General features: G+C 44.2%; 1 protein-coding gene across 3 annotated transcripts in view; it reads left to right on the top strand.

Moving 5' to 3' along the window:
• The window catches only part of NBAS (NBAS subunit of NRZ tethering complex), an 816956-nt gene that overhangs the window by 159690 nt on the left and 645177 nt on the right, over positions 1–12089 (top strand). For all 3 annotated transcript variants that reach the window (XM_073568249.1, XM_073568248.1, XM_073568250.1), the window contains exons 17-18: positions 7948–8099; positions 11664–11801. In XM_073568249.1, the coding sequence (XP_073424350.1) occupies positions 7948–8099; positions 11664–11801 (290 nt within the window). The remainder of the gene's footprint in view (positions 1–7947; positions 8100–11663; positions 11802–12089) is intronic.

Below are 12089 nucleotides of genomic sequence, written 5' to 3'. Positions count from 1 at the left end.
GGACAATGGTCTGAGTCCGAAGCAGGGAATTCATCTAATATGAGGGAACTAGCAGTGATATATTATGCTATATCTGAATTTCTCCCACAGCTACGAGGAACCTACACAAGAATCCAATCAGACAACACCACCTCAGTAGCTTACATAAACCGGCAAGGAGGCACGTGATCAGGACCGCTCATGTCTATCGCGGAAAATTTTTTAGAGATGGCCGAATTGCATCTCCGCTCCTTGTCTGCGCTCCACATCAGAGGGGTGGACAATTCCAGGGCGGACTTTCTCAGCCGCCAGACTGGGGAATGGGTGCTCAGCCGGCACATCTTCGAGATGATAGTGGCCAGGCGGAGCTGACCAGAGACAGACCTGTTCGCGACAAGAGCCAACAGGCATGTAGAAAGGTTCGCTTCTCTATACAGAGCGGACAATCCAGACATGCTCGACGCCCTCCAAGCACCCTGGACATTCCTACAGGCCTACGCCTTCCCTCCAATGGTACTGTTGCCAACGGTTGTCAGAAAAATAAGGGAAGAAGGTGCGAGGGTCATCTTAATAGCCCCGTTTTGGCCCAAGAGGCCATGGTTCTCATGGCTGAGAGCCATGTCGATAACCGACCCATGGATTCTCCCACTACATCGTGACCTTCTCTCACAAGGACCCTGTTACCACCCTCGGGTCAAAGCCCTGCGCCTAGCGGCATGGAATTTGAAAGGGGGTTATTAAAACTGAGAGGGTTCTCAAGTAATCTGATTGACACCCTCCTACAGAGTAGGAAGGAATCCACGATGAGGATCTACACTAGAGTGGAAAATTTTTGAGCTTTTCACCCAGCAAAGCTTTCCAGCGAAGTGCCTATCGCAGCCATTTTAGAATTCCTGTAGAAAGGCCGAGAGTTGAATCTCTCAGTTAACACTCTAAAGGTCCATGTATCGGCTCTAGGGGCCTTATATAATTACGATGTGGCAGATAATAAGTGGGTGGCCCGGTTTATTTCGGCTTGTCAGCGAGCGAACCCAGTCCACATTCCTCAACTACCAACATGGAACCTTAGCTTGGTCTTAGATACCTTCACTCAGGCCCTGTTCGAGCCGTACACTGGCATCAATAAAATGCCTTTCATTGAAAACTGCTCTACTGGTAGCTCTAGTCTCAGCGAGAAGAGTAAGTGATCTCCAAGCCCTGTCGGTAGATCCCCCCCTTCCTGTCAGTAGTCCAGGACAGACTAGTGTTAAAAACGGACCCGTCTTATCTTCCCAAACGAGCTACTAAGTTTCATAGATCCCAAGAAATCTGCCTACCCTCCTTCTATGAGAGCCCAGCAACACCAGAGGAGGATAGGTATCACACCTTAGACGTGAAGAGAGCAGTCCTAGCCTACTTAGATAGGACCAGTCCCTGGAGGCAGAGCAGGGATCTTTTTGTCTCCTTCCAGGGTAACAAGAAGGGGTCTAGAGTTACGAGAGGCACACTGTCCCGGTGGATCAGGGGTGCGATCACGATGGCATATTCGGCAAAAGGAGAAGACCCTCCACAGGGTATAAAGGCACAATCTACCAGAGCCATATCATCCTCCTGGGCCGAGAGGGCGAATGTCCCAATTGAGCTAATATGTAAGGCTGCATCCTGGTCTTCTCCATCTACTTTTTATAGTCACTATAGGCTAAATGTGTCTTCCTCTGAGGACTTTGCCTTTGGTAGATCTGTCCTTGACACAGTGCGCCCTGCCAGGTGATTATCTCTGAAAATCTCTGTGAGTGCTGTCGTGGCGAAGAGAAAAAAACGGATTACTTACCGGTAATACTCTTTAATAGAGTCCATGACAGCACCCGCTCACTTCCCTCCCTTGAGTGACACGTGGTTCTCTCTCCTGGTGGAGAATAGAATTATAGGTTATTGTGTAGATATGTATAGCAAGCTTGTAGGATGTATAGATTTGAATCGCTTGTCTAACTATTAACTAAAACATGTATGGCGGTTCGTCTTGTTCTCTGTAATCCAACTGAGGGAGTGAGGGGGACCGCCCCTTTTATCTCTCTGTAGGTTTCCTGTTCCTAGGGGCGGATCCCCTCTCTGTGGGTGCTGTCATGGACTCTATAAAAGAGTATTACCGGTAAGTAATCCAGTTTTTCCCATTACTTAGCTAGGAGGTGACAGTTGGTGCTTTTAAAATTCTATGGATAGTGGAGGAGGAGGAGGAGGGGTCGGCTAGAGGCAGATACAGACGTTCTGCAACAAGTTCCCCTGAAAGCACAGTTTCACTTCTCCATAGAACTTTATGAGCACCAACTGTCCTCTCTTGTGAGAAAAATCTGCATTCAATGAAGAGAGATTTTACCCGTGAATTCAGAATATTTTTTTTTCAATTTCATGTGTACTATTGATTTCTGAAAAAAAGAAAGAAGCCCTAGTTGCACAACAGCCTGGTGGTGACATGTTCCCTTCTTGGAGATGTTTGAATGACTAAGTCCGTGGCCTCAGAGACTTTTCTGTGCAGCGTGTTATTATGGAATGATTACCTACTATTAGTCCGAGGTTTTACCGCTCATTTGTAGTTGATTCCTGATAATTGCAGTAGATGTGTTTCCGCTCATGGCTGACCTTAGCCGCCTGCACGCAGCCGGGGTCAGCAGTGTTGGGAGGAACCCAGTACCACTTATACAGAGCAGAGCTGCCCATACACAATAGAGGAATCGGCAATTTTTACCTAAACAGGTCGAAAATGGCCGATAAATCTCTTTGGAGCTTAATATTTGAACAGTTATTTAGTAGGAATGGCGACATAAGACTCTGCCAAGGAAAGTGCAGTGTTTATTGCTGACATTTTTAACAATAAAAAATGCATCTATTTGGCTTTTGGTTTTAAAGCTCCAAATAGCAAACGTGGAATCTCATCAATGTATTGGACTGTTGGATTGCTAAAGGGGCTCTGTTCGGTCTTGGGGTACAAGCCTCTTGCACTCTGACTGTAGACTTGTGAATACTCACATTGCGCGTACTACGCATTGTCCTTTTTAATAATCGCATGGCCGTTAACCTACTTTTAGCTTTATTCTTTTTGAAAACCAGCTGTGTGTTGGAACGGGTGCAACCGCAGTGTGTGAACCCAGCCCTATAGTAAGTCCCCCCCCAGCAGAAGCCTGCGTACTTCATAGGCTCTGTTCACATGTCCAGTAGTCATCTGTTGGAAACTGATCCAGTATTTAAAGCCAGATCCATTACATTTGGAGCGAAACCAGATGCACGCTTTGGTTTCTATTTTGCACCCGCTCTTGCTCCATTTGTAAGGCTAGTTTCACGCTAGCGGTTTTTAACGCTGCGCTTCGTGCGCAATAGAATCGCATGCCAAAAACGCATCATGCTTTTGTATGCGTTTGCTTTTTATAGGCGCATGCGTTTTAACCAGTTTCTAGCCATGTTAACTCTTAAAACGCATGCGATTTTAAACGCAGGCCTGCGCGCACCTGCATTTCCATAGACTGTAATGTGATTTTTTTTTGCGCATGCGTTTTTTTGAGACAGGTCGGACGGACCAAAAATGCAACAGGCTGGGTCCGGCGCGTCTAGGCGCACACTACAAAAAAAAATGCAAGCGCACGAAAACGCATACGAACGTGTGCATGCGCTAGACCATGCGCCCGTCATGTTAAAGATGGGGCGCAGGATGCATGGACGCGCACGAAGCGCAGCGCTAAAAGACGCTAATGTGAACCATCCTAACAGATGTGTTTCTACAAGAGGCATCTGAGCTCCCCTAGCCGTATTCATGGTATACCGAGGTTTTACGTTTGCCACCTTAAGTTAGGGAATGATTAGCGCATCTGCACAGAGCAAAGAAAGCTGATTTCTTCTCCAGCATTAGATTCGGTAACTTTTCCTCACGCTTAGTAGTTATAGACGTCTTTATTATAATATTGATAATGATGAATAATATCAGTACTAATGACTTCAGTAATTTGGTTTATTCCCATATTGTGTATACTTAAAGTGGCGTGTAAAAGTTTGGGCACCCCTGGTCAAAATTACAGCTATTGTGAACAGTTAGGCAAGTTGATGATGAAATGATCTCATAACCTAAAGATGACCCATGTCCTTTGTAGGCAGCTGCTCAGAAAGACCCCATGGCTGCTGTTTTTTGGCACAAGGTGGGGGAGGCTGGGTCTTTATAAAGCTGGGAAATTAACATCACCTGACCGTTAACGATGATGAACAAGCCATAACCCTAACAGGCTAACTAAGGTCTAAAACCTTGGTCAAAGTTATCTGCGCACACAATTCCCCAACTTTTGCAACAGCCCATTTTCCTTTTGTAATTTTACATTGTAAATAATGACTATATATATATATATATATATATATATATATATATATATATATATATATATATATATATATATATATATATATATATATATATATATATATATATATATATATATATATATTTTTTTTTTTTTTTGCCTAAAATCCTAAGTAAATGTGTCATCTTTATCTTTAGGTCTTTGAGGCTATGTGCTCACTAAAAACCGGACTCCTTCCCAGAAATCGCACGTTTTTTTCTGTGTGATTTCACCGCGATTTTACCGCGATTATGATCGCGATTTTGCCGCGATTTTCGCGTGCGATATTCAAGCACTTTCCAAGCGATTTGAAGCATCGCTTGGAAAGTGATTGACAGGTTGGTCACACTCATCAAACATAGTGTTTGACAACTGTGAGCAGCTTTTTACTATTGAGGCCGCCTATGCGGCCTCAATAGTAAAGGATAGAATGTTAAAAATGATAAAAAAATAAAAAATCGGGGTATATTTACCTTCCGACGTCCCGCGCTGCCATCCCGGGCCTCAGCGTTCCCAGTAATGCCTTGCGAGACCTGTGATGACGTAGTCTCGCGTTGCTATAGCGATCTCACGAGACTACGTCATCACAGGACGTTGCCGCAAGGCATTACTGGGAACGCTTAGGCCGGGAATGCAGCGCGGGACGCCGGAAGGTAAATATACCCCGATTTTTTATTTTTTATTCTTTTTTTTACAGGGGTATGGTACCCAGGGCCTGGAGGACAGTCTCCTCTCCTCCACACCGTGGGTACCAACCGCACATGAGACGCTTAACTTCCCGCATGGTGGGCATAGCCACATGCGGGAAGTAAGCGATTCTCATGCATTCCTATGGGTGCGGAATCACGGCAATTCTTTGCGATTCCGCACAAAAGAATGATCATGCTGCGATTTTTTTCCGCGATGCAATTCCTCCGTGGAAAAAAGCGCAGCATGTGCGGAATGCCATAGGAATGCATGGGGGGCGTTCTGTACAAGATTTTTAAACGTTTTAGCAGCGTTTTCGCGCCGAAAAAAGCGGCAAAAACGCTTAAAAATCGCTAGGTGGGCACACAGCCTAAGAGATCATCTCATCTTCAACTTGGTTATCTGTTCACAATAACAGTAATTTTGACGAGGGGAAAAAGAAAATTCAGAGGGTTTTTGAGATTCATTATACTGATTACTAATCCCTATGATAAAATGAAGAAAAGGATCCACATGGCAGTATGGATAAAAAATATTCAAAATATGTAAACACATTTCTGGCCAAAGCCCTTAGTCATAGAATGACGTGCGTCAGAATGGGCAATGTTTTTTTTAATCATGTGAAAAAAATTTACTTTTTTTTTATCCATACTGTTATGTGGATCCTTTTCTTCCTTTTTTCTTGTCCTTTTGACACTTATGGATGTTGTGCTGCGGATTTTATGCGGAGGATTTTAGCTGTGGATTTTAGCTGTGGATTTTAGCTGTGGATTTTAGCTGTGGATTTTATGTTTCAGATTTTATCATGCAGATTTTCCTGACATGGATTGTTGCTAAAATCCGCATGTTACAAGTGTGTTTTTTTTGCTTATTTGTCACATAATAATCCACTCTGAACGGAATAAATTGATACTGATAGAAAACAACTTCTTCTTTGTGATTACTGAAATTGGTTGCATATTTTTTGCATGGAAAACGTAGATGGAAAATCCACGGCGTACCTCCCACGTGTGAATGTACTTTTAGAAATACGTAAAAAAAAATTAATAATTGGGTTGTGTTGTGCCTATAAAGAAGCGTTCTCACACTATTGCTGGCGTTCTCTCGATCACAGAGCGGTAATTCTGACAATTAGTGATCCGCTCGTTTCTGCTCCTCGCTGTCATGATAGTCTCCTGTGGACAATCGCCTCCTGTGTAAACCCCTCATTATTTTGTTCCTCCTTTTTGTATGTTCTTATTGTTCGGAGTCTAACAACATCCAGGTAATTTTTTTTTTTTTTTATGTATTTTTAATTTTTTTGACCTTGTGCAGAATTAATTTCAGCGAATGTATTCCTTTTCCCTTTTATGATGTGTATTTCTTCCCTTTTTTATTACAGGCTAATGATGGGAGAATAATTAGCTTACACAAATCAACCAGGAAGGAATAATAGGTTTACAAATTCTCCGGAGAATAGATTAGTGTTTCAGCATTAACCCCGGCAGCGTTTTGGAGCGGCGGGGAGTGAGGCTCGCTCGCCCGGTGTAATAATTATTGTTTTATTGTCATATTTTTCATTCGGCTAATGAATAGGACACCGCCCATAAATCTGCGCTTATCGGGGAGGATAAAGCGGTACAGTGGGGTGTCGCTCCTAATACCGCAGGGATGTGACCCTTATCTCACCATCTCCAGCTTTCCCATACACAGAAAATGGAGCCATGAGACACATGCATGGCTGTCGATTCCATCGAATGGGGCCCTGCGGAGGTCCAGGATCCTGTGTTATCTACTGTATATAGAAGTATTATCAGTCATTGTACAGGAGAGGGAGGAGGTGAGCTTTGACATCACCTATTGTGAATGGTGGATCCTGTGTTATCTACAGTATATAGAGGTGTTATCAGTCATTGTACAGAAGGGGGAGGTGAGCTGTGATATCACCTATTGTGAATGGTGGATTCTGTATTATCTACTGTATATAGAGGTGTTATCAGTCATTGTACAGGAGAGGGAGGTGAGCTGTGACCACCTATTGTGAATGGTGGATTCTGTATTATCTACTGTATATAGAGGTGTTATCAGTCATTGTACAGGAGGGGGAGGTGAGCTGTGATATCACCTATTGTGAATGGTGGATTCTGTATTATCTACTGCCTCTTCATAGAGTGAGTCTGTGGCAGTACAGTTCTAGTCATCTTCCTCTCAGAAGAAGCAGTTAATATATTTAATTTTTCAGAGGAGCATGCATGGCCTATTAGTCTCCTGACATTGGCATGCCACTCTCCACAAAGAGAAGCGTTACCCCTTGGATCCATGTCAGACGCCCCTCACCTAGCCATACCAGATCTCACACTTGGCACTGATGAGGGGCAGCACCCCGAACCAGTGTGTCTGCAAATTGGGATTCTGGTTTGGTTTTTATCCTACATCATGTGGCAAAGCTTGCTAAAAGGTCGATATGGACTTTTAGGATTGCTGCTTCCAATAGGTGGAAGAGGCAATTTGCGTTTTTTTTTTTTCTTTTTAACCAAAAATGCTGCAAAAACTGAAAGCGGTGTTTTTGCAGTTTTTTCATCACTTTGAGTGTGTGGAAAAAAAATGCTGAAAGAATTGGCGTGCAGCCGTTTTCCGTAAGGCAGAAGAAACAAGCGTCTGCATGAGATCTCTGAAAGCTCATAGCTTTGCTGGGATTGTTACAAGCAGCTTTTAAATTGTATTTTTAAAAAAAACGCAACGTGTGAACACGGCATAAGCAAGACATATTTTATTAAGAATATTAATATATTTTCTACTCTGGAAAGCCATTTTAAAGAAGGGAATGATAATCAGAACCAACAACCAACATTACAGTATCTATAATCCTATCATGTTCTGCCGGATCAATCACGTCCTTTCTCAAATTTCAATGCTAAATGTTTTTTTTTTTTTTCCTTTACTCCAGAGCAAAATTAAGAAGCGATCTTGGGTCCTGCATGAATGTCTGGAGAGGGTCCCCGAGAACGTGGATGCTGCCAAGGAGTTACTGATGTTCGGCTTGAAGGGGACAGATCTGGAGGCTCTGGTGGCCATTGGCAGCGGAGAGGATGGAGGAAGGTGCGTTGCGTCACAAGCCGTGTGTGAGAACACGGGTAATTTGCTATCTTTCCTGTGCCGCGTGCTCTTGTTAGAAATCTCCGGAGAGACGCGGGACCACTGGTGTCTCCACCCCCCCATTTTCATATCCCTACGCCAATGCCGGCGATCACTCATGAATCCGACCTTCTGAATAATGAGCCCAAGACGGTGCAGTGAAGTGCCTGATTCCTTAACGTACATTCATTTCCCAGTCTTCCCTCTCTCGCCCATTCTAGTTATCGCTTTCCTCTCTGATGGTTATGGTGATGAGCATACTTCACTAAGATGTTGTGTAATAATGCGCCGTCTCTCGAGCGCTGTGATTCGGAGCAATGTGTTACCATTACGGCGGGCACTCTCCCAACATCATCCGAGCAGCTCCGCCGCTCCCCGGTTGCTTTTTGATAACCACTTAAAGTGTGGGTTTTAATGCGTAATCTATGCAGCTGCTCCTTACTGGAAATAGCCTGTGTCTAAGCCGAGAAGCCGACTGCTTTTCCTCCACCAGGCGTTCAGCTCACAATTTCATGTTTCATAGGTTTCGGGTTGAAATGGCGCCCTTTATACAAATTGCGCTCGGCTCCACTCTGTATTTCCATTTATTTATTACGTAGTTATGCACACAATGTTTTTCTTTTTTTATTACTTTCCTTCCTACTTAGTGCAGTTTCTAGCGGCATAAATATTTGACTAGTAAGAAAAGTAATAATAAAAAAAGTGATACTTCCCCTTACCAGTCCAAGCAGCTGCCGATCCGGTGGTTTCTACTTCCTTTTCCTATCTCTGCACACTCCAAGTGTTCACTTAGCCAATCACTGGCCAGAGTAGTAACCCGTATCAGGCTGGTTGCGCTTTTCCTGCCTTTTCCGCCGTGTTGAGATTGGTCCAGTAAGTAGAGACTATTGGCGACCAGCTGAGTGTCAGGACGGGGCTGTTGGTGGTCATTGAAAAAAGAAATAAGTGGCACACACCACTAGCACATTATTTTTTTTTTTTTTATTCCAAGATCACATGGGAATACAGGTTGAAGAGACACAGACTGAGCTTCAGCTGTTTCGCATCTGGGCTTTATCTGGGCCCACCTTATGAAGCCAGATGAAGCCTAATTGGATGCGAAACAGCTGTAGCCCAGTCTGTATGTTTTCAGTCTACATTCCCTTGTAATATTGGAATAAAAAAACACAGAATAATGTTCTAGTGACAAGTTTCACTTAATTTTCTTCTCCTCTCTCTTTTAACCAACTTTGTTTACCCCAGTGGTATATACTTGCAGCAGTGACGAGCTGATGATCTTTTGAAATGGTTATCAATGGAGGCGACAATTATTACTTTTATATATGTTTTTGCAGTATGCGGCTTTTTGAGAACAAGTTTTAGCCCTTTTAAAGGGGGATGTTCAACCTCCTGAATATTTTTATTAGCATGCTATTGCCTAAAATGCCGACTTTGTTCTCATCTTACCAATCCTTTGCCTCTCTTCGTGCAGAGGGTTCGGTCTGTTCTGCCAGCTCCGATGATGAAGTTGCATATAGCCGCAGTTGATCACTAGATGCTGTCCTGATCCCAGTAGAGTCAGCAGCTTATCCCTGATTGGCTTCAGTGGTCACTTGATAACAAGTGACGTCATTGCTTGAGCCTGGTAAACGGTGACCAGCAGTGGACGAGAGAAGTGTTAGCATGGGAGTGGTAAAACGATAAATGTGGTCTTTAACCTGCGGTGCCCCATCTGTTGGAAAGCTATAACTCCCAGCACAAATGAGCAGTCACTGGCAGGCCTGGCATGTTCACAACAGAGCCACAAAGTTGGAGGACCATCGTAGCCTGTTTGGGGTGAAAAAACGGGACAGCGTTTCAGTTTAAAGGGAACTAGTCTGAGTTACAGTTCTTTCACACTGCGTTCCGGCACCTGTTCGTTTGTCCTGTCTGAGCTTACGTCCGAAACCCCCCCCCCCATAAAATCGGATTCAGGGAGATGCGCTGACAGGGCCATAGACTATAATGGGGCATGACAGAGCAAACGTGTGCTCTGTCGGGCATCATTTTGGGGAGAGGGTGCCTACTAGAGACAGATGGCCAGACGCAGTCTCCGTGTAGTAGATAATGCTTGTATTCCCCACGAAATCACAATTCTAGGCGATCTTTTGTTTTATTTCTCATTTAAACCCTCCAGCATACACACATTACTTTAAAAACATCCCTCGATCAGAATTGAGCTTCTAACTATAGACCTGTCTCTAATCTTCCCTTCATCTCTAAACTCCTGGAACGCCTGGTCCACTCCCGTCTAATCCGCTATCTCTCAGATCACTCTCTTCTCGACCCTCTACATCCCGGTTTCCGCTCTTTTCCACTCTTCACATTCTACTGAAACTGCCCTAACTAAAGTCTACTAACAGCTAAATCTAATGGTCACTACTCCATGCTGATTCTCCAGGATCTCTCCGCAGCATTCAGCACTGTGGATCATCAGCTCCTCCTCACTATGCTCCGCTCCATCGGCCTCAAGGACACCGTTCTCTCCTGGTTCTCCTCCTGCCTCTCTAACCAATCCTTTACTGTATCTTTTGCTGGCTGTTTCTCCTCCTCTCCTCTTCCCCTTACTATCATGGTTTCTCAGGGTTCAGCCCTAGGTCCCCTCCTCTTGATTAATGATTGTTACAGAACCACTCCGCACCCAGAATATGTTGTGCTGTTATATGTATGTATAATAGGTTCTATGTGAGATGCATGTCCCTAATGCATCAGCATTCCCCTTTCGTCCGCCATGCCCCCACCTTTGTAATTTCCACAGTAAAGATCGGCAGGCTCCGGCCACCTGCGGGTTTTGTAATGCATATCTGGCCTGCCGCTTTTCTATTGGCCTGCCCTCTGAATCTGTGTGATATATTCTGTGTCCTGTGAGTAAAGTGTTGTCAGACTGGAAATACATGGAGAAGCAGTGATCTTTTATATGCGCCCATGAAAACAAGGAATTCCAGCCAGCGAGATTCATTCAGACTCCAGCCAACGCAGAGCGGACCTCCGAAAACACGAGGTGGTACTGAAAGAGGTACCCCAGCTTGGTAGACCCCGTTACAATGATTATTTTTTGAACTCTTCCTTTTGCTGTTCCTCTGTTAACCCTATGACTACCTCTGCTGCTTGGCTTTCCCATTTCAGTTGTCAAATGAGGGTGTGTAATAGCCCCCTATAAAACAGCTCTGATAATGTCGCCAGTCTGTAGGGACCCTATCGATTGACAGGGGAATTGGGATTTTTCCAAGCTGTCATACTCATGCGCTCACATGTTTTTAGGAAGAATAATATAGGAACAGCGCATTTTTGCACCACAAGCGGCATCGCCTGGAACTCGTGCTTTCAGGAAGCACAGAGACGTCTCGTGACGGCAGACTGTTATCCACAACCCATCTGATTTAGGGGAGAGCGTTTTCTAGGAGTTTTCTAGATGGCTACTAGACAAGGAGATTATGGGAAATACTGTAGGGTATCGGTCAAGTATCGTTCTGTGTTCTGCTTGATTCCCATCTCTTATCTGTTGGGCAGGTTTATATTACCAGGAGATGTAGACATTGATGATGTCCCTTATGAAGATTTCTTGACTCCAGAAGAGGAGGCAGAAAGCCGAAAGGAGAGAGAAAGCCTGAAGCGCAAAGAACTCCTGAAGAGGGTGGACCTGGACAGGTGAGCAGACTTCATTACTTAACATGCTGATAATGCGGCTGTGAAGCCTTAGGTCTATGATGACCTAGAGACGTGAACAATATGTTATCTGGTTAAAACAGTTGTTTAGATAACCTAGGGAGGACCACTCATAGGGAGGACCACTCATTGGCATATATACTTATGATGCATCTGTACGGTTGGCTAAAATCCTATAAAGATGTAGGGTGAAAAAAGTGAGTGAATATACCCTTAGATTTTCTTCATCAAGATAACTACACTTTTCATGTCTGGCTTTATGGTGCGCAT

The sequence above is a fragment of the Dendrobates tinctorius genome, unplaced genomic scaffold (assembly GCF_039654945.1).
Source record: "Dendrobates tinctorius isolate UK_male_01 unplaced genomic scaffold, ASM3965494v1 ptg000021l, whole genome shotgun sequence".
NCBI lineage: Eukaryota > Metazoa > Chordata > Amphibia > Anura > Dendrobatidae > Dendrobates > Dendrobates tinctorius.
The sequence above is the reverse complement of the archived record's forward strand: the minus strand, read 5'-3'. Positions and strand labels throughout refer to the sequence as shown.